Source organism: Hippichthys cyanospilos, chromosome 16 (genome assembly GCF_059441005.1).
Source record: "Hippichthys cyanospilos isolate Australia breed blue-spotted pipefish chromosome 16, RoL_Hcya_1.0, whole genome shotgun sequence".
NCBI lineage: Eukaryota > Metazoa > Chordata > Actinopteri > Syngnathiformes > Syngnathidae > Hippichthys > Hippichthys cyanospilos.
Window position 1 is genome coordinate 9,114,487 of NC_142384.1, and position 26,967 is coordinate 9,141,453.

General features: G+C 40.1%; 1 protein-coding gene across 1 annotated transcript in view; it reads left to right on the top strand.

Annotated features, from left to right (window-relative positions):
• The window catches only part of baiap3 (BAI1 associated protein 3), a 37,171-nt gene extending 13,529 nt beyond the window's left edge, over nt 1–23,642 (top strand). The window contains exons 3-34 of the mRNA XM_088437810.1: nt 4,671–4,758; nt 5,755–5,838; nt 5,921–6,028; nt 6,820–6,879; nt 6,986–7,052; nt 7,968–8,181; nt 8,267–8,311; nt 8,747–8,824; nt 9,714–9,819; nt 9,900–10,007; nt 10,073–10,165; nt 11,357–11,460; nt 11,535–11,652; nt 11,815–11,939; nt 13,365–13,455; nt 13,558–13,614; nt 13,707–13,804; nt 13,885–13,936; nt 14,414–14,565; nt 14,689–14,812; nt 15,234–15,374; nt 16,112–16,207; nt 16,466–16,681; nt 17,159–17,227; nt 17,321–17,400; nt 17,825–17,933; nt 18,024–18,089; nt 18,333–18,416; nt 19,494–19,614; nt 20,630–20,753; nt 21,848–22,053; nt 22,193–23,642. Coding sequence (XP_088293936.1) covers nt 4,671–4,758; nt 5,755–5,838; nt 5,921–6,028; nt 6,820–6,879; nt 6,986–7,052; nt 7,968–8,181; nt 8,267–8,311; nt 8,747–8,824; nt 9,714–9,819; nt 9,900–10,007; nt 10,073–10,165; nt 11,357–11,460; nt 11,535–11,652; nt 11,815–11,939; nt 13,365–13,455; nt 13,558–13,614; nt 13,707–13,804; nt 13,885–13,936; nt 14,414–14,565; nt 14,689–14,812; nt 15,234–15,374; nt 16,112–16,207; nt 16,466–16,681; nt 17,159–17,227; nt 17,321–17,400; nt 17,825–17,933; nt 18,024–18,089; nt 18,333–18,416; nt 19,494–19,614; nt 20,630–20,753; nt 21,848–22,053; nt 22,193–22,296 — 3,388 coding nt within the window. The 3' untranslated portion in view covers nt 22,297–23,642. The remainder of the gene's footprint in view (nt 1–4,670; nt 4,759–5,754; nt 5,839–5,920; nt 6,029–6,819; nt 6,880–6,985; nt 7,053–7,967; nt 8,182–8,266; nt 8,312–8,746; nt 8,825–9,713; nt 9,820–9,899; nt 10,008–10,072; nt 10,166–11,356; nt 11,461–11,534; nt 11,653–11,814; nt 11,940–13,364; nt 13,456–13,557; nt 13,615–13,706; nt 13,805–13,884; nt 13,937–14,413; nt 14,566–14,688; nt 14,813–15,233; nt 15,375–16,111; nt 16,208–16,465; nt 16,682–17,158; nt 17,228–17,320; nt 17,401–17,824; nt 17,934–18,023; nt 18,090–18,332; nt 18,417–19,493; nt 19,615–20,629; nt 20,754–21,847; nt 22,054–22,192) is intronic.
• The last annotated feature ends 3,325 nt before the right edge of the window (nt 23,643–26,967 follow it).

Below are 26,967 nucleotides of genomic sequence, written 5' to 3' on the forward strand. Positions count from 1 at the left end.
AACGCGCAAAGGGCCACTACACTGGGAGTGCTGACCTCCATAGAGGGGAGGAAGTGGCCCACTAATGCAGTTTCAAATTCAATGCCAGTCACTCCTCATTATTTTAGGTGTATTGTGCACTGGCAAATGTCCACTGCGTGCTTCCACAATTTTGCTCCAATGGGCACTAAATCAAATTATGCAATGCAACTGTGGAGTAAACATTTGTAACATTTTTAAATATCTTCAAATGAGTTTGCAGATATGTTTGAATGTATTGATTGAATGTCAGATAAACGCTGAAAACAATCATTTTTCACAATACCAGTGTATTGTCTTGTGCATGCACATAGCTAGTGGCATCATTGGAAAAAATATGAACAGAAATCATGAACACTGAGAGAGAGAGAGAGAGAGAGAGAGAGAGAGAGAGAGAGAGAGAGAGAGAGAGAGAGAGAGAGAGAGAGAGAGAGAGAGATGTACAATATATATGTGTGTGGATATGTTTTTTTTTTTTTTTATTTTACCTAAACCTGTAAGTGATAAGATTTGAAAATGATTTCTGTGACCAAACTATAAGAAAAAATGTAAAGGATTTTTTTCAACAGTTGCATTTTCCCCAAAAAGAACTGTATTAACAAATCAGAGATAGCTATTACAATTGTGAAACTTAAAATAAAATTTATTATTGATGGTTTGTTAGGAAATCGAAGATTTTAATGATGTTCATGTTACAAGCTTTGTAAAAAGAATGTTGTTGAAAATTGCGAGTAATTGTGGATTATTTATGGAAAACTGAGATTGATGGGTTTTTTTTTAATTAATGGTTTTACTGCACTAATCTACATAAATTCAATTTTTTTTGAGCATGCGCAAGTCAATAATCCATGACATTATGGGAAAAAATGTTTTTTAGCATTTGGCAACCATTTTATCAATACTTTTAAATAATACATTGTAAATATGGTCAAACTTTTTTTTAATTAAGAATTTTCTTCACGATAACAGTTATAGAGGGAAAAAAATACAATCACGCCCCCTCCCCGCCCCCCACCAAAAAACCAAACTTTCAAACGCATTTGAAAATTCATTTGAATGTATTTGCAAGTCTTTTTGCACAAGTTAACCAACCAAAAATATTATCTCCACATTGGTGATTCAAAGCTGTTTATGTAAAAAAAAATATTAGAACCTGAACCAGGTATGCGGTGGTATTTATGAAGCCCGAGTAAATCTCATTGTTCATATGTCTACACTATATCCGAGTGAGCTTTCTTTATCAGTGACTCCTTCCTGCCTAATCAATTGTGTAATTAGAGCGCATAAGTGTAGAAAATGGTGGGGGGAGGCTGTTAGTTCTTGTCATGCACATTCTCCAGCGGCGATAAAAGCTGCAGAGCTGATACGACGCAAATGACAAGCGTGTGACAATCAGATTTCTTTAAAAAAAAAAAAAACATTGTGTTTGATTGGGAGGCATCACATGGTCTTTCGTCGCTGACTGTGATGCGTACACCAGTAATTGTTGTATACGTGCTGCCACATCATGTTGAAGTTTGAAAACTAGCGGCCGCTTGTCACCTCCAATTTTTCAATAAGCCGTCTTCATGTTTGCTTCCCATGTCCGCGCCCGCTCAGAAGGATGGAAGGGGGGAAAAAAAAATGTAATTGAAGCATTGGAATGAATTCAGGAAAATATATTTGAGTCAAAACAACAGAAGAACCTGTTTCCTAGCAACATCAAGCCAATTTTCTTTTTCCGGTGACGTGAGCAAGAACTGATCGTCGAGTGTGTTGTGTTTATTTACTTGTGTCAAATCAGGCATTATTTAAGGGGGGGGGGGGGGGGGGGGGGTCGTGTTCCAATGGCTGGGAACAAAAGATCCGACAATGTTTAGCCAAATCCCTCCGGCAGTAAGACTGACAGAAGACTGAACAGATTTGTGCTCACTACAATGCCGATGACAATTAAGAACGGATGTGGAGGGAATTGAGCCTTTCAAAGCGCGAGGATGACGATGGAGTGGCGCTTATTTGTATTGTTTACGCAAGCACAAAACCCCACAAAAAATGTAATACCACTAGCAATCCTTTTCTAAGACTCAGTCTAGTTACTCTCAAATGAACCAAATTCCACCTGTGGGAGTATTTCAATTTCCATGCATTTTAACTGTAACCTGCTTGAGCAATCAATTATTTCAGCTGCTTTATACCAACAAATCCACTTTTTTTTTTTTTTTTTTTTCAACCCAAGCATTGGGAGCGCGACCAGCTTTCCCAGCATGGCTACCATTAGTCTTCATCAATACCTCAGGGGTTTACCATCTGCTCCCCCCGCCATGGCGAGAGTCGATGGGTGGCGGCGAGGATGGGCTGCCACACGCCCGCTGCGATGCGATGACGCCAATAAAAGCGAGCGTGACGGGGGCCTCGCATAGATTGGCTCCACCGCAGCGTAATATGCCAAGGAATGGGAAACGGGTGGGCGGCGAGGGATTCGGGGAGAAAAAGGCTGATCCCCGCCGCTCGGCCGCCGCTCACATCAGAGGTGATTTCCATTCAGGTCGACGGGCGGTGGGAAAACCGAGAGATGTTTGGAAAGTGTTTTCCCAAGGTGTTAGAGGCCGCTATCCGTTTCCCGCCTCCCCTGCCCTCTCAAGTGCCTATCGCCATGACGACAGCAGGCTGGTGGGAATCCGGGAATTCTCTCACACCTGGAAAAATAAAGCCGGGAAAAGAACACACGATTTGCATTTTTGCACACAGCTGTGCTCATTTGATTAAAACGGATAGCAGAGAGCAGCCATGATGGAGCAAATCAGCAGTCCCAGTTCAGTCTATTATGGCACTCGGAAGACCTCTCCATCTTCATTAGTCCAATGGATATTTATGAGACAGTTAAAACTCTTTAGACTGAATGTAACAGAGTTGAATCATTTAAGCAAATTCAGGACTGATTCCAAGCCACCCAACTTTTTGGGAAGTTTTCTTTGGGCAGGGTTTGTGATCCCTTTCAGCCTATCGACCAGAGGCCAAAACCTCACGGCCTATCGGTTAAAAAATAAATAAATAAATAAACCTTAGTTTTCAGGACAGATCAAGGAAAACCCAATTAGAGGCGCCTGTTGTTTTGCTGTTAGAACTTCACAGGCAATGCCTGTGAAGTGCTAAACACAAAACAGCGGGAGACCTGATGTACTGGGAAAACAGCTACTTTTCAAACGTTTTTTTTTTTGACAGATGCCTGAGTTGAATCCTACACACCCGAGGTGTTGAAAACATCAACAATGAAGACCTGTGGAAAAAAAATGTTCAGCCTGCCACTATCCAATCTTCAAACAAATTCACTATGCTGGGTCATAATAAATTAACCCAACGTTGGGTTAAAGAAATACAATCTGCTCAACATTTACAGCTACCCAGCAAGTGGGCTCTGAAAACAATCCAGCATTTTTTACTGTTAAAGATGACATTCTAAAACCGATTGGGTCAAAAAAAATTGACTGACCCAATTTAGTTTTTATAATGTAAAAATTGTAGGTAAAAAAAAAAAAAATACCCTCTAAAGCAGTTGGATTAAAAAGAGCCCAATTTGGGTCAAAAATGGACTAACATTTGGGGTGAAATACAAAGTTGGGTTGGTCTCCTTTTGACTTCATGTGGGGGTTTTTAGTTAACTGATTTTATACTTAGAAAAAGTTAGTGAAAAAAAAAAAAGACACTCCAAAGCAGTTGTGCCAAAAATTATCCAAATAAGGTCCTAAATGGACTGAACCAATTTTTCGGATTAAATGACTAACTTTAAAAGTTGAGTTTTGACCCGATAGACTTATAAATATATATAAAAATATATAAATATATATAAAAATATATTATAAAAACAAATTGAACTCTGGAACATTTGGGTCAAAAATAACCCAAATCAGTTAAAAAATGGATTGACCCAGCTTTTTGGGTTAAATGACAAACTTTAAAATTTGGGTTGGTCCCCTTTTGACCCAATTTGGGTTATTTTTTACCTAAATGTTTTAAGTGTAAAATGAAAAATGAAAAATACACCCCCTAAAAGAACCTCACCAAATTACCGTATTTTCTGGATATAATGTGCACCATATTATAAGACGCTCCAACAAAAATGTAACTAAACTGACTTTCGTAAAGGCTGCACCGGACTATAAGACACAAGTTGAAACAACAGTAATTTACACAGAAAGAAAGAAATAATTTTTTTCTTCTTTTCATCTTTTTAAACTGCCTGGTTAGAGCAACATTATGTCTTCAACACAAGGCTGCACATTTAGAAACATATTGAATACACCTGCACGTTTGGAAATAAGAGCAGCACCCACATATCTTCAGCACCGACACACCCCGATCGTTAGAATACTGCACCAACACAACACTAACATGCATGCATTTACTAGTGCAGATAAGCCGCATCCAACTATACAACTCAGGGTTCAAAGTGTGAGAAAAAATTTGCAAATTATAGTCTGAAATTCACAGTAAGTCAAAAATGGACGGACCCAACTTTTTGGGTAGCTAGAATAACTTCAAAAGCCGGTCCTCTTTTGACCGAATTTGGGTTGTGTTTGACCGAGCTGTTTTCAGACTGTAGGATCATTCTAAATACTGTACGGCTTTTATTAAATCAATTCTCTCATTTCTTTTTTTTACTTTTTTCTTGGCAGGATCTCCGAGGAGAGCATGGAGTTCTTTGAGCGTATGAATACCATTCTGCGAAAACAGGAGAACATGCAGCAGGCCGGCCAGACTGAGGTAACCTCCTGCCCGACTTGCACCTTTCCATCTGTTGGCAGGCTAACCAACCACACACATGCAAGCAAGGAGCGAGTGGGCAGCTCCGCAGCCTGCGCCCACTCGGCGCTGACGTCTGTGAACAGACGGGGCCAGCGTTTGTTTTGGAAGTTGGTCAGTGATGAGCTGCTGTCGGCGGTTATCTTTCGCCTGCGAGTCTTGACAGCGCCGTGATGATTTATTAGCTTGTTGACAAAGAGTTTGTCATCGCCCAAACGTGGCGTCACTACTGCTGCAGTTCATTCAAAAAGCGAAATTTCAAACGCCTTTTGTTGTGTAACAACGATGTACACTGTACAGTAGTAGCTTAAAGAGTTTATGTCTTCTTTGGCATACAGTTACTAAGCACAGGAAAAAAATCCCCATTCACTCCATAGTGCAGGCATCCATTTTCTATACCTCTTTTTCTGTTCAAGGTCCTTCCTGCGGAGTTGGAACAGCTACTCATCATTTAGAGACCTAAAATTGTCTGAATCCTCAGTTTTCACTTTTCCACAATCTTTTTTTCCGTCATGAAACACACTGATTATCATTTATTTTCAAATCATGATTCATAAGCATCCATTACATTGATTAACCTACAAAGTAATTGACAAATGAATCGAATATTAAAATAACCATTAGTTGTGGCCCTTCTTTCATAAGTGATCCACCTGACGGTCCTGACGTTCGGCCCTCCGAACCAAAAAGTATGTTTTGCACAATCTGGATCGTGACTGTTTTATCGTCTGTAAAATGAACAGCATCGAGCTCTCTTACAGTAATTCAACAGGTGTCCTTGTGAAAATAAAGGCACATTTCTATTGAGTACATTAACATGCCTGCAGTGGATAACCAGATTAGCGAGCCTTGGAGCGCAGTTTCTTCACGGCAATAGTTGCTTGTATTGTAACATGTAAAAGGAAGAGCGTATGATGTCCTTATAAGGGCCTTCCTTCCTCTGACTGTTCCTGTTAGTGCCAAAGAGGAGCCTGCACCGTGCCGCCGCCACAGGAGCACGTGGACCAGGCCTTCATTCAGGACCGAATAAGCAGGACGGAGGTTTCTTAGCTTCATTGATTAGTTCACCTTACAATCAGGAACGCAAACACAAATGTCGCTGTTCATTTTCTTTCCCATACAGCTGGATTTGCTCTATGAGGAGGTTGTGTACACAGTCGTCAACCGAGTGGGGGTGCCCTCATCAGAACATGTGACTAGTGATGAAGAACTTTTTGCCTACCTGCTCAGGGTAACGAAGAGCTTCTTGCCTACCTCCCCAGGGTATCAACAAAACCACATGCATAGATTGATAGAGGGATAGATGAATGGATGGAGAGCGAGATAACTAGCTACTGCAGCTTGATAGACGGCTCGTTAGCTAGATAAGTGGTAGCTAGCTTTAGAGATGGATGGATGGATGAATGAGAGATGTTAGCTGGCTTGATAGATGCTAGCTAGCTAGATAAATGTATCTTGAGAAGGATGGATGGATGGTTGGAGAGATGCTCGCTAGCTTGATAAATGCTAGCTAGATTGAATGGATGGATGGATATTAACTAGCTTGATTGACCCTAGCTAGTTTAAGACAGATCGATGGATGCTAGTTAGCTTGATAGATGCTGGCTAGTTTAAGATGGATTGATAGATTAATGGATGGTAGGTAAATGAATAGCTAACAGATACATAGAGAATATCTATAGATAGATAGATGCGAGCTAGCTTAGAGAATATCTCTATATATCAACAAGATACTTGACAGATTAATCAAATATTATAGAATTGATAGATAGATGGCTAGATGGAATAGCTAAATAGAAGACTAGATGGATGATGAGTGACTAGGAAGACAACTAGATGGATGATGGATGGATAGACAGGCAGACGTAGTGAGATCACTTCTGTTTTCATGTCACGCCAGCTTTTATAGGCTTTTTTTGTAAGCAGCTTTCATTCTGAAGTGTATGGAGTCTGTTCCCGGGAGCTGCCAGCCAGACGGGACCTCATGAAAAACATTCTGTTTTTATTTCCGACTTGAAAAAGGTGTTTGATATGGGTGAGGAGGAGCATGACATCATACTCCAGAAAGTGCAGGAATCCAAGGTGAGTCTGGCCAGTGTTGATTAAGGAACTCACAAATGATTAGAAAAAAAAAAAAACATATAACAAAAGTGTTGCAGCTGAGCTATCTATTCCAATTTTTCTACAGAGAGCCACTTTTTCTTTGAGAGTTTCTGTCTTAAAAGCCAGGAATCTTCTGGCTAAGGATGCCAACGGTAAGACACTTTATGTATTAAAACACTCTTGTCTGTGTTCATAACACAAGAAAATCTGAAGAGTTTAGGAGTTTAGGAAGATGAGATTTATTCTGTTTTTACATTGTGGCCGAATTGTTGGTCCGTCGTATACATGGTAAAGTTGAAAATACCAGAATTTGACCCCAAAATTAAGGGTGCAGCTTATATTTGGGGAATTACGGTACTTTGTATTTTTTTTCTAGTGTTTGGTTAAACTTAGGAAGGTCTAAAACTGGCTGGTGCTAACTAAAAATAAGTACTATCAATTATTTTAGGCAATTAAGTACTCAAGTAAATGATTACTTTAGGCAATGAAGTAATAAAGTGCCACAGTGATTGTTTTAATTAAGTACAAAATAATTGATTACTCTAAGTAATTATTCAATCAAGTACATTATTCAATTATTAAGTAATAAATAAAGTACTATACTTAGTACTTAATATATTAGCATCAGCTATTGTTAGACTATCCTTTAGCCAAACACTTGAAATAATTTTTTGGAATCAAGTGACTTAATTAACATGCCAGCCAACATGCCAATTTCAATGCCAGCAATTTTGTGACTGTCCTATACTCTAAAACCTGATAAATAAATACCTGCGATTGAATGTCTAAACTCCTTAAAGATGTGTTTTAGCACGTCTTTGGGATTGAATGCGTTAAGCGCACTTCGCAAAATAGACAAGTTGTTTACTTTTTATTCATTAATAACTTTTGATTTGCGTAGATGTGCGCGGTTAAATGATTGTGAAAGAATTCACTCAGTTTGCATGAGTTGTAATGAATGTTTGCTACACGGGAACAATAAATCAATGTTAACAGGAGCACGATGGCAAACCAGGATATTTCTGCAGTTTTTGCCAAACCTCCTCAGATATCATTTCTGGGTTCAGGTTACAGCGACCCCTACTGCATGTTGGGCATCCTGGAGGGCCAGAGCCCGCGAGAGCCCGAGGAGAAGAAGGAAAGGAAGTTCAGCTTCAGGAAGAGAAAGGACAAGCTGGAGAAACGCTCCAGCACCAAAGAGGCTCTGCCGGCCAGGTGCATCCAGGTGACCGAGGTCAAGCCTGAGACCCTCAATCCGGTCTGGGACGAACATTTCGTTTTGTAAGTTGGAAATTTTTTGACTTTTTGTGATGATATCACTTAAAACATTCAAGAGGAGCGCGCTCTTCTGTTTCTGTCTCCGCAGTGAAGTGGATGACGTCCACAGTGACTTGTTACATTTGGACATTTGGTAAGATTAGGGGGCTTACGAAATTAATTCATTTTAATGAAATTCTTTTTCCCCTCAGAATGTGATAATGGACTGTTCATTTGATGTACACTTACATACAGTACAATGTGTCTTAACGTTAAAAGCATGAGTCATCTTGAAAATGTGGCTTTTTTTTATTTTTTGTATTTAATACAGGGGATAATATCAACTAATTTTCTTATCTCCTATTAGCTACAATATTAGGTAAAATGCACTACAATCTGATAAAGGTACAACATGTTGCCTTAAGAAAATCACTGGCTAGTGAGCAATTTGATTGAAAGTTAAATATTATAATTGCACAGGCACTAAATATTCAAACCCCATAGGGTGAAGTGAACGTGTTAATCCCTGTTCTTGTTACAGCAAAAAAAAAAAAAAATGCAATCTTTTGTGCACTTTTTTTTTCACTAGGGATCACGATGATGACGTGTCAGTTGCCGAGGCCTGCAAAAAACTCAATGAAGTCAGTGGACTTAGAGGAATGGGAAGGTATTACAATGTAATGCACAGTATAGTTCGGAGACTACATTTTGCCCCCAAAAGACTATATTTGGTCCCGGTCAAATACAGTAAAATTTTAAAGTAAAATGTACGCTTGGAAGAGATTAAAATAATTAGAAAAAATTCAAGAGTAAATTTAATTCCGTTTAGATGGTCACCATGTATGTGATGCATTTTCACAAAATCAGGCTTATATCTCGGTAATTGGAAATTGTATTACATTTACTTCTATCACAATTGATTCCCTTTAAATGATATCTGAAGAATTGATGTAGTTACATTAGTTTGAAAAGTTGAAATCCCTACTTTTGAGAAAAACGTGTTAAAGTTGCGCAACAGCCATCTTTCAATGGTGCACATCATCTACTAATCCCTTATTTGCATACACTTTGATTACAATTGTAACCTTTTGGCTCCAGGGAAATGGAAGTCGAGACCAGGAGTTTGCCCCAAAATAGACAAAATCTGTCTAAAATTTGTATTTTTGTCAATGTTCTCAAACTAATCTCTGCGACATAAACCTGCTTTTGTGAAAACGCATCACATGTAGTCTTTTTAGAGTAACATGCACTCCTAGTATTTTTCTTTGTATAGTTCTCCAGGCTTGGTTGATTTTTCACTTTAAACTAACTTTGGCAGCAAAACAAATAAAACACAGTGGGGGGTGCCCATCTGCCTTGGCCAATTGAGTTTAAGGAGACAGACAAGATAGGGTTAATGTTAAGGGTTGTAATTTTACTGCATAATGATATGTATTAGTACTGTGTTGTAACCCCTCCAGCAATGAGAATTCTGTTCAAACGAACTCTACGATTGCTACTAATACAGTAGGCCATCATGCAGGGAACCTTTACTGATTATCACTCTACCGCGTTAGATATTTTAAGCAGATCGCAAAATCGGTGCGTGCCAATGGATCGTCATCATCCGGCTCCGAGGAGAATGCAGATGACTTCTTGGGCTGCATCAACATCTCTTTAAATGTGAGAAAAGATGTTTGAGGAAGAAAAATGTATTTGCTTTGGAGGGCTTTTCACCGGGTTCACATTTACCGCCTCGGTAGGAGATTCCCGTCGGCGGCTTCGACACTTGGTTCAAACTGGAGCCTCGCTCAAGCGCCTCCAAGGTGCAGGGAGAATGCCACCTGATACTGCAGCTGTTCACAAGCCAGGTGTGCCAAGCGAGCGTCTGCGGGGTTGCCAGGAAGACTCTTCACGCTTACGTTTTTGCACGCAGAGGGATACGACGCTGTCGAAGAAAGAATCCAACGTGTCCATCCACAAGAAACTGCTGAGTCAGATCGTGGAGCATGAGCACGCTCACATCAAGGTGAGTTTTCTCCTTTTCTTTGTCAACCTTACTGGTGCCTATCCCAGCTGTCTTCGGGCACTAGGCGGGCTACAACCCGAACTGGTTGCCAACCAATCACAGGGTACGCTGTGACGAACGACCACTCACACTCACAAACATGCCTAAGGCAATTTAGAGTGTCCAATACGCCTGCCATATGTTTTTTGGATTGTGGGAGGAAACCCACATGGGCACGGGGAGAACTTGCAAACTCCACAGAATAAGTGCCATCTACAAATACTACCGTTGCAATCCTCGGTCAAACATGATCAAGGTATTGAGCATCCCTGCCCTACACCAATTTCGAGAAACATATTTACATGAGTTATTCATACATTTTCTTAACCACTTGTCCTCACAAGGCTAGCAGGCTTACTGGTACCTATCCGAGCTTTAAGCAGCAAGAAGGGTACACCCTCAACTGGTTATCAGCCAATCGTAGGACACAACGTGTTATGTTCTGTTGGTGTTTGTTGTATGTAGGTTGGTGTCGGGGTTTTCTGTTCTTTTCTGGCTTTTTTGGTTGTCTTTTTGAGTTGCGGGGTTTGCTGTTCATGTGTTTAATTTCATGTTTTTGTCAGTGTCTCATTAGTGTGATTGTATCCACCTTTCCTTGTTAACCTGCTTCCCTTATGTCTGCCAATCAGCTTCCTGCTCCTATTGTGTCATGCCCAGGTTTTCCTTGTTTGCCTTATCAGTTTTGAGTGTATTTAATTCCCTGTTTCCTTTCAGTTCCTTGCTGTCCTTTTGAGTTCGATTCCTAAGTTTTCCCGAGCCTATAGTCAAGTCATTATTTATTTCATTCATTTATTTATTTATTTTATACTGTACTTTGTATGCTGTTGTTCAATCTAGTTTATTTCTTGTCATCTTCTTATTAAAGTATTATTTTGAGCACACCCTGCTCCCTGGGAATGTGCGAGGAAACCATATTACCTAAAGAAAACCCACTCAGGCACAGGGACAACATGCAAACTCCACACAGGAAAACCGAAGCCGGAAGCAAATCCATGACCCCCGCTTGTACGGCAGTCTTGCTATCTGCCAACGTCCTACCCATACATGATGTATTGTTGATGTTCACATTTGACTTGTGTACAGGCACTCCATAAATTGTCCTGTTAAATGTAATGTGAAGCGTGACCCTGACTTATTTTTTTTTTCTGCTAGCGTGAGCCGTATAACTGGAACGGGCAGGTTAGCCCCCCGGCGTGGACCGTGCTGACTCACCACGCTGTGCAGACGGACCTCACCCGTCTCCAACAGGCCATTATGTGAGTTTCTATTGTGCTGAGAGTGAAAACAAAATAGCAGCTAATATGCTAAAAGGTTGCGTTTCGCGGCTTAGTCGCTGGCAGTGCTACAGCGGCCACCATCGAACCCAGCGGGTGTGCTACTCCCTGTTGCTGCGCCTCCTGAGGGCCATCGATGCAGAATGGGACCCTCCCTCTGTGAGAGGAGACCTGGTAGGTTCTCCACCTGGGGACACCTCAAGGGGCGTGTGGCAGGGGGTAAGGGTCATCATCGGGATACGTCCGCCTCATTAGCTCGTCACTGACATTCATCCAGGTTTTTGGTTCAGCCAAAAATGTCTCACAGCATAACTCAGGGGCGCTTCCTGTGTCCAGGAGAGGCAGCTGTCTGACAGCTTCAGGCTGTACACAGAACACTGCCTATGCTTGATGAAGAACATGCGGCAGGTTTTCCCCTGCACCAGCGCCGCCGCCATTACGCGCTACGAACTCATGCTGAGGTAACGTCCCTGCTGCTGCGCCGCCATCGCATTACATCGCATCGCATCAAATCACGTGACGTGGCGGGAAACGTCTGACCTTTTCTCACTGAGAGAGACTGCCACCCACCAGCCCGCTTGACCGCATTGAAACATGCCCCCTATCCGCCCAACCATGCAGCCGCCAACAACATTTTCTAGGAATGCTACATTCCATTTACTTCAACATCAGTGCAGAACCCAAAAATGATGACCCGCTTTAACTTTTCAGCTGGTTTAAATCCAATATTCAACTCAATCTGCTGCTCCAAAATAATTAGTCTGGGTAAAACTAACTAACCTGATAAAAAGCTGCAGCTGCCAGTGAGTTGGTTAGAGAAAATAACTATCCATCCATTTTGAGGTTAAATAGTTAAACAGGTAAAAACGGGTACATCCTCAAAGATGTTGTGTAAAAAAACAACAAAACGGTTAAAAAGATGACCGAAGCTGAAATTTCACCTAGATGGCGATGATATTTTCAAGTTCAACTTGACATGACCACTCATTACACGACTAGGAGTGTGTAAAATACTGTGAGAATAATGTGGAAGAAAAATGGTCAAAATACTGCATTAATAACCCAGGTAACAATCCTGGATAGCTTAGCTCATCTGTATGGGTATTTTATACCCAATGTTGGATCAAAAACTTTTTGTTTTTTATCTTGAAGTTCAAGGTTTGACGTAAACTATACATTCTTAAAGCTGTTGAGTCAAAATTTAGACCGCCCCACTACTTGAGTCAATTTTACCCAACTTTAGGTTGTTTTTAACAAAATAACCCTATTTTTAGGGTAGTTAATAAATAAATGGACAATCCATCCATTCAGATTGACCCAAGTCACGGGTCGCTCTGAATTTTGGCCAAAATTCAGATATTTTTGATTCAACCGCTTCTTAGAGTGTATAGCTGACGTCAAACCTTGAAGTTCGAAACAAAACAAGTTTTCGATCCAGCATTGGGTAAAAAAGATTAAAAAAAAAAAATACCCATACGGATGAGTTAAAGCTACTGAGTAGCTGCGTTATTATTGCAGGATTTTGAAGTATTTTCTTCCACATCATTCTTGCTTTATTTTAGCCAAGAGATGGCACACTCCTGCTTGTGTGCTAACTAAGTTCTTTTGCCATGTTGAACTTTGGCATTTGGGCGAAATTTCAGCTCCCTTGTGTCTTCTTATAACCCTTTTCCACAATGTGAAATGTCTGTGATGTAAGGATGAAAGAATTGGACAAATTACAGCACATGGGTTAATATATAATAATTATTAATTTGCGGTAAAAGTACGCCAGTCTGTTCCAAATCCACAGCTTCTGAGAAAGTGCATGCATCTTTTGCATGCTTCCACGAGTGTAATAATGCAATAAATGCCATTGTAAAACCGTGGCCCTCCTCCACCACCAGGGGGATCGGCTACATGCAGAACATGCGGGCTTTTAAGACCGTTTGCCCCCTGCGTAACGACCTGCACTTGGACATCACTTCTGCCGTGAAGGTAACTACAGTGAAAGTGGGATCTTTGCTCTGGAGTCCTTTTAATGAGTTTGAGTTTGATTTTAATGACCAACTACTTGAAATGACTTTGCCTCCTCAACAGAAAGGAACCTCTGAGTGGTACGAGAGTCTAATTGCGCAGTACAAGCCAGAGGATGGGGTATGTGCACATGAGAGTTCAACTTCTCAGCGTGATTTTGTACGATAATTAGATGTCAAGAAGGACAAATATTATGTGTGTTTTCCATGTAGTCGCTGGAGGAGCACCTGAAAAAACTGGTTGTGGTGGTGGATGCAGTCTGCGCAGACATGCAGAGAGCTCAGAATATCTACAACAAACTCTTCTACAGGTGTGTCCGAAGTTGCAATTTTTTTGCTTACATGTATTGAACGTTCATGTTCCCCTCCTGATGTTTCTTTGTTTTTGCAGTGCGGTCAAAGTGGATTATTTTAGCGTGTCCTATAGGCTGCTGGAGAAGCTGGTAGGTTTCCACAATTGCATCGCTTTTAAAGGAGGCGCATTTGAATCAGGTGTGTTTGAGAGAGAAACATCAAAAACATGTTGGATACCGGCCCCCGAGGACTGGAGTTTGACACCTATCCTTTAACGCTTACGACAACAAATATTAGCAAGGAATAACAGGACATGACACTGTTTTAGCATATTTTGTCCTTTAATATTCTTTTTGGGAAAAAAAACTCTTTACACCAACACCAACCCATTTAATGATTTTTCCCAGCAGGCAACTCAAATTACTGTATTTTCCGCACTATATGGCGCACCTAAAAGCCTTAATTTTTGTGTATTACTATATTGTGATTGAAAAAGTTTTAAAATATGTCATTAATTGAGGGTGCGACTTATAATCCGGTGCGCCTAAAATACGGTACTCAAGAACCTGTTTCACATCTAACACAGACTATTAAAGAGGTTTATTAATTAATGTATTTATTCTCAGGTGGCCGATGATGTCAATGTGGCCATGGAGAGGCTTTGCGGAACCTTGGAGCAAGAAAGTTCCAAGCTGACTCAGACGATGGGCGAGACCGTCTTTGAGCTTTTCATGTCCCTTAAGAGCCTCAAGGGATTCCGGGAGTTTCTTCCACTAAAGTCTGTCCTAGCTGCAACTCTTTTACTTTTATTACGCCCGTGTCTCAATACTTTTGTATGCACGTTCGATGACTCATCTTCACATTGCTTGTTGGTGTTGTTCTTTCTCGTCGGCCTCCGCAGGGATGCAAAGATGCTGGCCTTGACCGGATTCCACAATTGGTTCAAGTCGTCGATTCACAAGTTCCTGCAGATTGTTCACGACAGGTCATGTGACAGGATTTGCAAAGCGGTGGAGACGGACAAGGTAAGACGCCCTGCCCCTTACTTGGCGCTCGGTCCTCAAGTGCGGTAACCATGGCGATACAGCTCCGCCTCATCCACTCCACCGGGGTCACGTTTAGTGATTGTGTCTCTGTGACCAAGCAACGGACGGAATTTTCATTTTCAGTGATCTTCCGGGAAGAAATTTTCGTCTGATTCTTCTGTAAACATCAGGAGGTCTTGCCTCACCTCCAAGCAATATCCTCATTGTTTTTCTTCAGATACGGTGTTTGAGATGAATTGGGTCAAAGGCTAAAAGAAAAAAATCTAAATAATTTTACACACTGCCAGTCACAATTTTGAATAAAGCGGGTCTTTTTTCTTCTTAAAAATAATGAAACGTCATTTTTACTCTGTGTAATTATGAAAGAGTGTTTTTTGTTGACGATATACGCTGGTTTCAGATGGAAGCCGCACAGCAGGCCAAGCACAGCTCCTCGGCGCTAGAAGTGACGTCCTGTTTCCGGCAAGTCCGGGACATCTGGATCCAGCTGGCCTGGCCGGACTCTGCGGGCGCCTTCATTTTCGTCACCCGCTTGACCGACGTAAGTATGGCGCGCTCCACAAAGGGCACCTCCATTACCTTTTCAAAAGGAGAATGTTGGAGGAATCCACAAGAGAGGCAAGTTCATGTTTTTGTTTGTTTGGTTTTTTTTTTTAAGGGAATTAGTTTTTAGATCTAATACATTTAAAATAAAGAAAAAGGTTAATTGTCATTGATCAATCGCTATTTTTTGTATGAATAAAAATTAAAAAAGAAAATATCAAGGATTAAATAACTCAAATATAGGAAACATAGTATATGAAATAGTTATCATAAATAACTATATAATAGTTCTTATATATAAATAAAGCTATAAAATAAATATCAAGTATTAAATAACTCATATTTAGGACCTATAGTATATGAAATAGGTAATATAAATATCTATTTTAGATAATGTATGGATAGATATGGAATCACTAACAAAAACCAAAACCAAGTTGTTTGATTATTTTAATACATTTAGATTTAATACATTTTACAATCATAAGTATCAATAGTTTGTAAATCCTTTAATAGCAAGGCTCATGACCTACAATAGTTTGTTGAAACTATTGTAGGCTTATGTACAATTGTTGCCAACATTGTTGGCATTCATTGTGCAGTCATATTTTTTAGTATGTATGTAGTTTGTGGTTTAGTATGGCTGTACATTTGAGTTCCAATAAGTCTATCCTTTTACATGTAAAGTTTTGAATTTTGCAACCTTTTAACTAATCGCAGCCCCGCTTGTTTCAGAACTTTTGCAGCGAGGCTGTGTACTACTCTGAGATACTCACACGCAAGATTGAGAGGAGCCAGCTGGGCCGGGACCACAAGAGCTTCATAGTTCAGGTAACGCCCGTAGCTAGGCGCATTGACGTATGCGGTAAATGGCGGCGAGGACCCCTTGTGCGTCGTCCCAGCAGGACAACGAGAGCGCGGCGTTGTGCGAACACTAAAAAAAAAGCCGGTTGTTGCCTATCGGTCATTCACAGCGGCACCCTGCCCTCTTTGTAGCCCTGCTTCTTTTCCTTCGGCCTTCTTTCCACCTCCACCCTATCTCTCTGTCTTTTTTTCCTCCTGCGCTCCTCCTCCTCGCTTGCCGCTTAGCTGTGCGTTGCCCTCAACGACGTGGAGCATGTACGTGTCTTCCTGGGCCACCTGCCACGGGACTTGGATTGGCCGGGCGTGGAGCGCGCCATGGAGGAGTCGTGCGGGGCCGAGGGCAAGGAGCAGGTGTTCAAGGCCCTCAATGGTCAACTCTTCAACATGGACCAAGACCTGCAGAGAGAAGCTAAGCGCCTCATCACGCTGCTTACAGACAAGGTGCAGCTATACACTGCAAACAGAATAGAAAATGGTTAACTATTTTCCGTCTACAGTATAAAGACAAGGTCAATGCAAGTCGAAAGTCGTATATTCTCTGGGCCTTGTTCTGTGGTCTGATGAATCCATGTTTCAAGTGGGTGATGCCAAGACATTATATAGGTATATACTATTCGTAAGTCCAAACATGTGACTGTCATTTTTACAAATTGGTTACTATTCTCAAGTGTTAAAAAAATCACTTGCTGACTTTCACAATGCAATGGTTGAACAAATGTGCCATTTTGGAGTCAAAAGTGATGATTTTGGAGGTATGAGGTTTCTGCCCCACACCAGGAACGTCTTTCTCATGGGTGTTCCCTTTTATGTCAGGTAAAAAAAAAATACCAAACCACATTCTGCACTTGTTACAACATTGTGGCTATGTCGTAAAAGAGTGAATGCTCAACTGGCCTGACACGTTTTTATTTTCTGTAGATGGTGCCTGAGCTTCGTCGTTATATCCAGCACATCAGCCTGTCTCCCGACTCCATCAACAACGATGACGTAATCTCTCAGATCCATTTGTTGCAATTTATGATAGGATGTGCACAGCAGACATGCGTGAGTATGTGTGTGTGCTCCCGTTGTCGTGACCAGGCCGTGGCCCCCCTCATGAAGTACCTGCAGGACACCGTGGTGATCCTCACGGACACACTGGTGAAGGACAACCTCACCCGGTAATTACCGCCTCTTACCTCCCCCTTCCTCTAAATATTTTTATTATAACAGGCACAATGTGTGATTAGCATAACCATTATGATTTGTAATTATGCTTTCTGCCTAATTGCTTTCCTCCAATGCGGTAGCGTAGAATCATAATGCCACACGGTGATAATGCAAAGTCTAAATGATATATTTGAGACGTTTTATGCAAATTTTTTCACAATTTAAAACAGTTTTACTGTGTCTTAACAAACGCCCAGTGACATTTATCCTTCAAAATATACAAGGAATGAAGAATTGCAGGAAAACCATCACTGCCTAATATATTCCCCTTTGTTTTTGTTTGTTTTCAAACGTAGAGCAACAAATCGTGTCATTTTTGTACTATTATAGGAGAACTTCTAAAGACTGAATTATATAATGTTTTGGACGTATCAGGGTTCTGCAGAGCCTGTGGGAGCTGCTGGTACGAATGATCCTAGACTCAGTCACAGAGAACAGAGGCGTGCAGGTGGAGTTTTACAACCGCTTCCAGTATACTGTAGAGGTCAGCACTGCTTCTTTTCACACATGTCTTACCACAAAATGTGTTATGCAAAAGTGTCCCTTAATTTCCCACTTTTTTGTGCATTTGTAGACCTTATTGCAATTCCTTCAAGGAAATGGTCTGTCCATTGATGATATGAAGAGTGGAGACTACAAGGTTGTCACAGACATTTTTTTTTTGTTTTGCTCTTGTGGGAAAGCTATGCTAATGGTTGTCTAATGTGTATGGTACCTGGGGTATTTTATACACATTGCTCTGGTTAATGAGTTTATTTATAATACATGCTTTAAACATTTCCGTTGACGATAAGTTGAAGTGATGCAATTTTGCATGTCGATGTAAATAGCTGACATTTAGCATCTTTGTCCTTCCTTTCCAACATGTCCACCCGGCCCTAAGGCTTTGGAAGAGGAGCTGAAGATGAACAAGTGTTCCTCTTTTGAACTGATCGAACAATATTACCTGGAAAAGATCTCCCTGCAGGTACTTTCCGCCTGGCCGGGTATCGATTCGGACGCCAGACACACTTATTTTTGTTGCATGCCACTGTGGCTGTGATGTTGCTGTCAAATGGAAGAAAAAGCTTGGAAAGAGCTTAATTTGCTGAATGTTTTATTCCATACATGGTCTACTCCAGGGGTTCTTAAGCCTTTTTTTCAGAAAGAAAATTTACCTAAGACCCCCATTGCAAAGGTTTGCGGAAACAAAACAAAAAAAAAAAATCAGCCAAAAAAAGCCGAACATAAGTTCGCTTTTTGTTCACCAGGTTTTTCAATTTGACAAAATAAACATTTGATTATTTTACAAAAGAAACATTGCAAATTGCACAACTTCTCATAACAAAGTGGGTGAATTTCCTCAAAACAAGAGGATATAAGTGGCTAGAGAAAATGGAAGGATGGATCAATGGCAGAATCTTCAAAAGTGTGTTTTCCAAGTTTGTTAAACTATTAGAATTGCATCCTGAAAGTCATCAAGCACATTTTTTTAAACACTTTAGATTAGTCAATAATTATTCTAGCATAGTATTAACTATAGAACAGTATTCAAAAATTTTGAAAAAAATATACACTTTGAATGTGACTTACTAGGCTTTGGCCCAATGCCAATGATACTATTAAAACTGAAGCTAGTAAAAAAAAAATTAAAAAAACTCCAACATGGCATTTTTAGATCAAATAAAAACTAGTTAAAAATAACAAACATGCTCTGAAATTGAATTAAAACTAAATGAATTTAAAACATAAAAATGTTGACACTGACCCTGTCGGCTGTTCTAACACCGGCTCACTGTGTTGTACTCTAATGAGATCCAATATGCTAGCTGAACAACTCTATTCTAATGATGTTTTCACTTATTCACTTGCATATTGAAATGCATGCAAAAGGAAATCCAGGGAGCATCCGCTGGGATGCAATTGCAAGTCATCCATAATCATGCATTCCTAGCTTTGATACATCTTTTGCATTGGATCTCATTGGATATTCACAAATAAGTGGCCCCGGAGCGCATATCATATTGTGTGTGTGTGTGTGTGTGTATGTGTGCGTGCGTTGCAGAAAACCCTCAAACACACACGCTTCGGTCGGATCAGCGTCAAGTGTTACTACGACGCTCCCGAGCAGAGGCTGACCGTGGAGATCCTGCACGCCGCCGACATCATGGCTCTGGATGCCAACGGTAAAAGCCAAATATTGTTTGTACTGGTCCGTTATTTACTGTCCCGTTGGTACACGGGCTCCCTTCCGTCATCATTAGCCTGTCTTTTTTGGAAGCTTACCCAAGCTCGCTCTGTCAGGCAAATATAGTCGGCACTTCCGTCATCACTTCTGTCGGCAAAATCCATCAAATTAATGTTGCCCAATAAAACTCCTGCATCTTAAAACTGAAGCCAATCATTACAGTCTCCACTTCAATCATTCTATCATCCAAATAAACTCTCTCAAGACAAAAAAAAACACCACAATGCCTAGCATGCATGCCAACAGCATGCACAGCTTCAGCTCCCTGCTAAGAGCCAATCAGAGTGAGTGTCACATTGCGATGTGCCCATTGATTACTTGAATGACGTCACCTCTTTGCTTGCAGTAAGGCACCCCAAAAATGCTTTGCTCAATTATGTGCAAGCGATTTATTCATTCAAATCATTTTTATAAAGCAAAATAACACAAGTCTTTCAATGCTTAATTCTAAACATTGCTTTTTAGATTAGCCTTGTTTGATGAATGTGTTGGGCAGGGTTGTGTACAGTATGCATTTCAGTTCATGGAACAATGACTTAGAAACACAGCACAAACATCCACCACCCAGTCATGCTCTGCAATCTCAATGAGGTGAAAGTGTTGCTCAGTGCAATACTTTAATGACACATTCTTAGCTGCTCTAGCACTCAGCTAAATAACTCCTGGGTGCATGTTCCTATATGTATGCTTGTTGCATTTTTAGTCGTTTATACTTCCATGCTCCCAACTATATGGTACTTTAAAAAAAAAATCTGAACTTCAGAACATTTAACAGCGCATGACACAAATGATGACAGATCGGATCAGGCAACAGAGATGGTGACAGGTTCAGGGGATTATTACAATCATAGACAAAATCTACCAATCTACTCATTATAAAACGTTTTCATCGGCGATCCGTCGGCAAAACAGACATTTATCGGTATTGATGGACTGTCTTTCCCGGCCTTCAGGTCTGAGCGACCCGTTCGTCATTGTGGAGCTGTGCCCCCACCACCTCTTCCCGCTAGCCAAGAGCCAGCGCACGCAGGTGAAGCTGAAGACGCTGCACCCCGTGTTCGACGAGCTCTTCTACTTGTGAGTGCTCTTTCCCGCTCGTGTCATTTAAAGGTCATGCCAGGGTGGCTTATGTTCTTCAGGACTGTTATTGCTTCACCACTCCATTTCGTCTTTGCAAAGGTCGCCTACCTTTCTCGCCACCTTTTATTAGCAACATTACATCAGTCAGGGGATTATGTTGGGTTTAAAACAAAAAGTAATTAGGGAGGAGTATTTTTTAAAGTACTTAAAAAAAGTCTGCATTGAAGTCACTTGTCACATTATTAAGATCCACTTTTGTTAGCTATAAAAGCATCAATAACAAGTTCGGTTTTGCTAGGTTTTAATATCCAAATTATTGTTGCAGTGCATGCTATTTTATTGCTTATCAAGATGGATGGATGGAGAGAGAGAGACTTGCTAGCGGGCTTGGTAGATGCTAGCTAGCTTGGTGACATATGGATGGATGGATGGATAATGGATAAATAGATGGATAGATGAGAGACATGCTAGCTAGTTTGACGGATTGATGGATGGATTGGATGTACTGATAGGCGGGTGGATGGATTGAGAGTGATGCTAGCTAGCTTGATAGATGACTAGCTAACTTGAGAAGGATGGATGGATAGACAGATGGAGATATGCGAGCTAGCTTGACAGATGGCTAGATTGAGGGATGTTGGATTGACGAGAGATCGCTATATAGCTTGATAGATGCTAGCTATCTTAAGATGGATGGATGCATGATAGATGCAATGTTATGCATAAAGAGAGTATTTCAAGGTTGCTATTGAAAGCTAATTTGGTAACTGAATAGTTAGGTAGCTACATACAGTAGTTAACCTAAACAGGGACCTAGCTAGTTAAATAGTAAGTTCGAAAGTTAGGCAGCTTTAACATAATTAAAAAATGAAAATACCCCACAGCCTTTAGAGCTGAATAGCTCGCTAGATTGCTAAACAGGCAGATGATCACTACTCTATATTTAATATAAAATAGTTATTAGAACTGCTAAAAAGGATATCGATGGAAACAAACAACGGAATGACTAATTGGTATTGATACAAGCCGGCATGAGTCCTTCCGTATAAAAAATTGCTGACGATTAAATAATCCTAACCGACGCCACGCAGCCACGTGAGCCCCGAGCAGTACAGACACAGATTCGCCTGCTTGACCTTCACGGTGATGGACTACGACTGGCTGTCCACCAACGACTTTGCCGGCGAGGCCGTGGCCCCGCTCAGCGACTTCTGCTGGCCGGGGAGGCCCAACGCCACGGCGGCCGGCAAGAGCGTGCAGCCCTTCATCCTCCACCTGTCTCGCAGCAAACCCAGCGGTACTCGCCTAAACACCTTTTTCGTTCATCCAAACCAAACTTTTTTTCTGACTCGTGATCTTCAACTGTATAAACTTACTGTCAAATGTCGTGATGGGATTTTTTGGTTTTCTTCCCCTTTTTTCTTCCCGTCATGCAGAGAAGCCAATCATGCGAATGCTGGAGGCTCGGGTTGGTGACAGAGAGGCTCAGGAGTTTGTCCGCAGGCTCAAGGAGATTGAGAAGTCCATGGAGGAGGAGTAGAAAAACACACACACACACACACAAAACAGACACCCTGGGCCAACGCATATCGATGTTCTCCGACCACGTGTCGCCACCTGTGCTCTTGTACCAGTACCATGTTTACAATTTTCTGCTCGTCGTGGTTATTTCTTTTTTTACAATATTCCAAGTTATCGTTTGTTTCGTATCTATACCAAATGGACGAATTCCGAGGGAGTCACTGTGCAACCCCGATGCAGTCTCAGTTCAAGTCCATTTTAGGAAAAACGACAGGTGACTATTTTTTTGGGGGGGGTGTGGGGCGTTCTCTTTGTTGTATATTTGATATGATAGAGTTCCAAAATATTTTGTGGAAGTAGCACTCAGTCCAAGTCCCAATCTTTACCTCACGTGTGTTTTCGGGTGGTTTTGGAGGGTGGAAGTGGGAGGAAGCTCAGGGTACAAAACTTGGGGAGAATCATGGAGCATTTTTCAACTTGAAGTCCTATTTGTAGGTGTTATATTCATTGGTACACTTAAATTAAAAATATTATCGTGAACGTCAATAGCTAACCAGTGTTTAGCCCGTTCTGCGAATTTATGATTTTATTCAAAAATGTGATTTTTTTTTTTTTTTCCATAATCCAAATCACTTTAAAAATACATTTTGCTTCAAAACCTTTCAAAGGTAGCCGGTCGGCCATTTGCAATTTTGTGCAAGTTCCTACAAAATTACAAGTGACGCGATTACATTTTTGCCGTTCAGTATTTAGAAGAAAAAAAAAATAATTTTGAAACCATTTCAAGAACTAAACACATCAACATCTTACATCTTGATATTCGTATTCTCTGATTTGTTAAATTATATAATAAATTAGAAAAATGTATATTGTGGATGTATTAAGAATTTAGTAGGATTTTTGTACCAAAAGCAATGTACTGAAATGATAGCAAGTTTTTTTCTATGCCATTACTAAGTAATTATTATTTTATAATTCACTGCCCAATTATAATCCAAATCACTATAAAGTGTTTTTAGTTTCAAACAAAACGTTGTAATTTAAAGAGTGTGCAACTCCTACATTGTTGTGCGACTTAAAAAAAAAAAATTCCCATTTTATTCCAACACTTTGACTGGACGTCCCAGCTCAGAGGGCCTCTTTGTTTTTAAAGGCAAAAGTGTCTCTATTTGCGGCTGAACAAGGCCGAGTATTAACAGGCTGTTAGACTGCTTCAGACTTCAAGTTAGGGCTGAGCGTGGGAGCGTTATTAGGTCAACGCTGCTGTAAACGTGGCATGGATAAGTAAAAACCAAAATGGAATTGCATAAAATGCATATAGTACAAATTAATAAGAAATAAATGCTAATCTTAAAAAAATTCTGACAGATGGTGCATAACTTTTTGTACAGCATCCTACTAAAATCTATTCAGTGTTTTTATCGGTGCAGGTGCAAACTTTGATCACAAACAAATCATCAATCTGAGAGGCACTCGAAACACACTTGCTCAACTTTAATCCCGTTTCTACGCGAGTAGAAACAAACAGCCAAGAAAAGCATGGCAGCATTTCTAAAAGCATTTACAAGGACGGCTCACTTCCAAGTTGACAGGATGCGCAACGATGAGGATGAGGAGCGAGTGTAGCAGGTAAAACAAAAAAGGCACCGACAGCATTTTTGATGGTGTTGTAAATTCTTTCAGTAGCTTCTCGTGTGGTGTATGCCATCATTTTTTTTTTTTCCCGACCCTCAGGAGTCATAATGGAGATGGAGGGTGGACCTTTTAGTTCATCTTTGTTTGAACGCGACACAAGAACTGTTTTCTTTCAAGCTGTTTGTACAAGAAATAACGTGAAGTGGCGTTCGGCTGGCGTGGAAGGCGTCTTGTGAGTTAAGCACCTTGTTATTGTTGCAGTTAATTATTTGTCCTTGGACGTGTAAAAGCCTGTGTTGCTGTCTATTAGATGATCCAAACCTTTGAGAACTGTCAATGGACTTGAAATAAATGGTGTTTACATTTCAACAACTTGTCCGTTCAATGGCAGTAAATCATTTAAAGAAGACATATTGAGGTTTTTTTTTTTTTTTTTTTTTTTACACTATTTAAATATCAATTTGCACTATGACAGCAAATCTGTCCCCCCAGCCACTGACCTTTATTATAACACCTCATCCCCACCCATGTTCTCCAAATGCTTGCTGTAATGTCACAGCGAGAGCCACGGGAGACACACACATAAACTTGACAACATGCAAAAGAAGGACCCTCAGGGCAGGTCGGCGTGTTTGCGAGAGCCGCCGCCGTCTCCTGGATGCCACTATGTGAATTTTTGAGGAAGCTTTCATGTTGCTCTGTGAGGACCTTGGCATCCATGAGACCAGCAATGAGCAAAGTCCTACCTGGGAGCCATTTGCAGCTTGCTGCACTTTAAAAAAAAAAAAAAAAATTATATATATATATATATGTATATATATGTATATATATATATATATATATATATATATATATATATATATATATATATATATATATATATATGTGTGTGTATATATATATATATATGTATATGTATATATATATATATATATATATATATATATATATATATATATGTATATATATATGTATATATATATATATATATATATATATATGTATATATATGTATATATATATATGTATATATATATATATATATATATATATATATATATATATATATATATATATATATATATATATGTATATATATATATATATATATGTATATATATATATATATATGTATATGTATGTATATGTATGTATATGTATGTATATGAACGATCAGCGCTTCCACTATTACCAATTCTCATTGTTTGGGTATTTCTGATTTTCACCACTAGATGTCCTCGTAAACTCAATTTAATCCCACCCCAAAAATGCAAGCACATACGGTAAAAAGTATTGACTCATGACATTGTTAATGTAAGTATCGAAATTATCTACTGAATTTTGAATTCGCAAGGCTTGAGTTATTGGAAGCATATATGTGAGAATTAAATGATGAAAGCAAAACATTAAGTGACATATGGTATATTTACAATACTCAAAACCAAGCACTACTAGATTTTATTTATTTTTTACAAAAGCATTGTATGTGATGTTTTTTTTTTTATTTGATCTTCGTTTTATAATTAACACAACATCTATTGTGTGTGTCAAACTCATTTTGTCGCATGCCACATCATGTGGTTATAGTTTTCCTCTGAGGGCTATGAACTTGCATAAATATACAGTTTTTAACAAGCCTGCAAACAACTAATTTATTGTTAAAAGTAAAAAGTATTTGCAGGAAATAGCAAATAAAGCCATGATTTACCTTTGCAGGCCACATAAAATGACATTGTGGGCCGAACTTAGCCCCAAGCCATAATCTTAATAAATAAAATAAATAAATAAAAGTGCATAATCAATCAAAAGTGAGCATTATTTTATTTGCTTCATGCTTTTCACATATAAGACTTCACGTGTAGGTGCACCAAATATTTGGGCCCACCAGTGCAAACACCTGCAACGAGGCCTCAACGGGAGCCCCGACAGAGCAAATCCTTTGTGTCCCGTGCGTGTCCGGGTGAGCGGACAAAATTGGACTGTGTGCATCAGAGGAATGCAAACTGGAATGATGGCCCCGCGCCAACCTCCCAGCGCTAGCTTGTAACACGTCCGCTTGTCCCTGTAGCGTCCCGAGGACGCTCCACTCTTATCAATACAGTGAAAGGGTGCACAGTACGCACTGTACGGCCTAACAAGAGGACTCGGCGGCGCCTTTAGCCACTGCTCTGATTGTCCTTAAAATGAAAACAGCCTCCTGTTTGTTTTTACTTGATTAGATAGAAAAGGCTATCATGTTCTTAGACAAACAATCAGTTGTGTTGAAAATAGACACACGACTCTCTGACTGCTCTTGACCTTTTTGTGCTGTGGTGACCGGTAGTCATGAAAAATACATCGTTACTGCATAAGCGCATAATTGGCAACATTTCTGTTTTACGAGTTTTCTCTTAATTAAGTGGCTGTAAATCTAGGCAATACATCTTAAAAAAAACTAAAGAATGAACACGTTTTGTATTACGGCAACACTCCTCTACAAAAAGTCAAACTAGCAACCTAATATCAGAGCTAACGTTAGCATAGCACTGCTAGCTTGACGTGTGTCTTATGACAATTTATGTCAACAATGGTTCTGCAAACAAACATGGCAATTCTAGCAGATATTCAAACGAGTATGTGCCAGATGAATGGACTATTCATCCGATCCTGGAACATTCTCAAACTAATTGGCTAAAGCGTACAGTGTGTTTCCTCAAGCGAGAAGAAGTTCAAGTGAAATAAGGGGGGCTTAAAACCTGAAAATGGCTTTTCATGTAAGATCAAAAAGACAGGAATGTGCGCTGTCATCACGCCACACCAGGATAAGCTCAGTCATGCGGCGCGCTGAAGGAAGGCCTTTTTCTTGTTGAATGTTTAATAGAGAAGTAGGCTAGCCTAATTGTTAACATGATGTGAAATGTCATAAATAGGCTAATGGAAATTAGCAGTGATGTTACAGTAAATATAGCAGCTATAGCTAGCAAGTGCTGTGATCTAGGAAATCAATCTTGAAAAAAACTGAAGACTGTTTTGTATTACAGCAACACCACTCTCCAAAAACAGCTAATATCAGCGC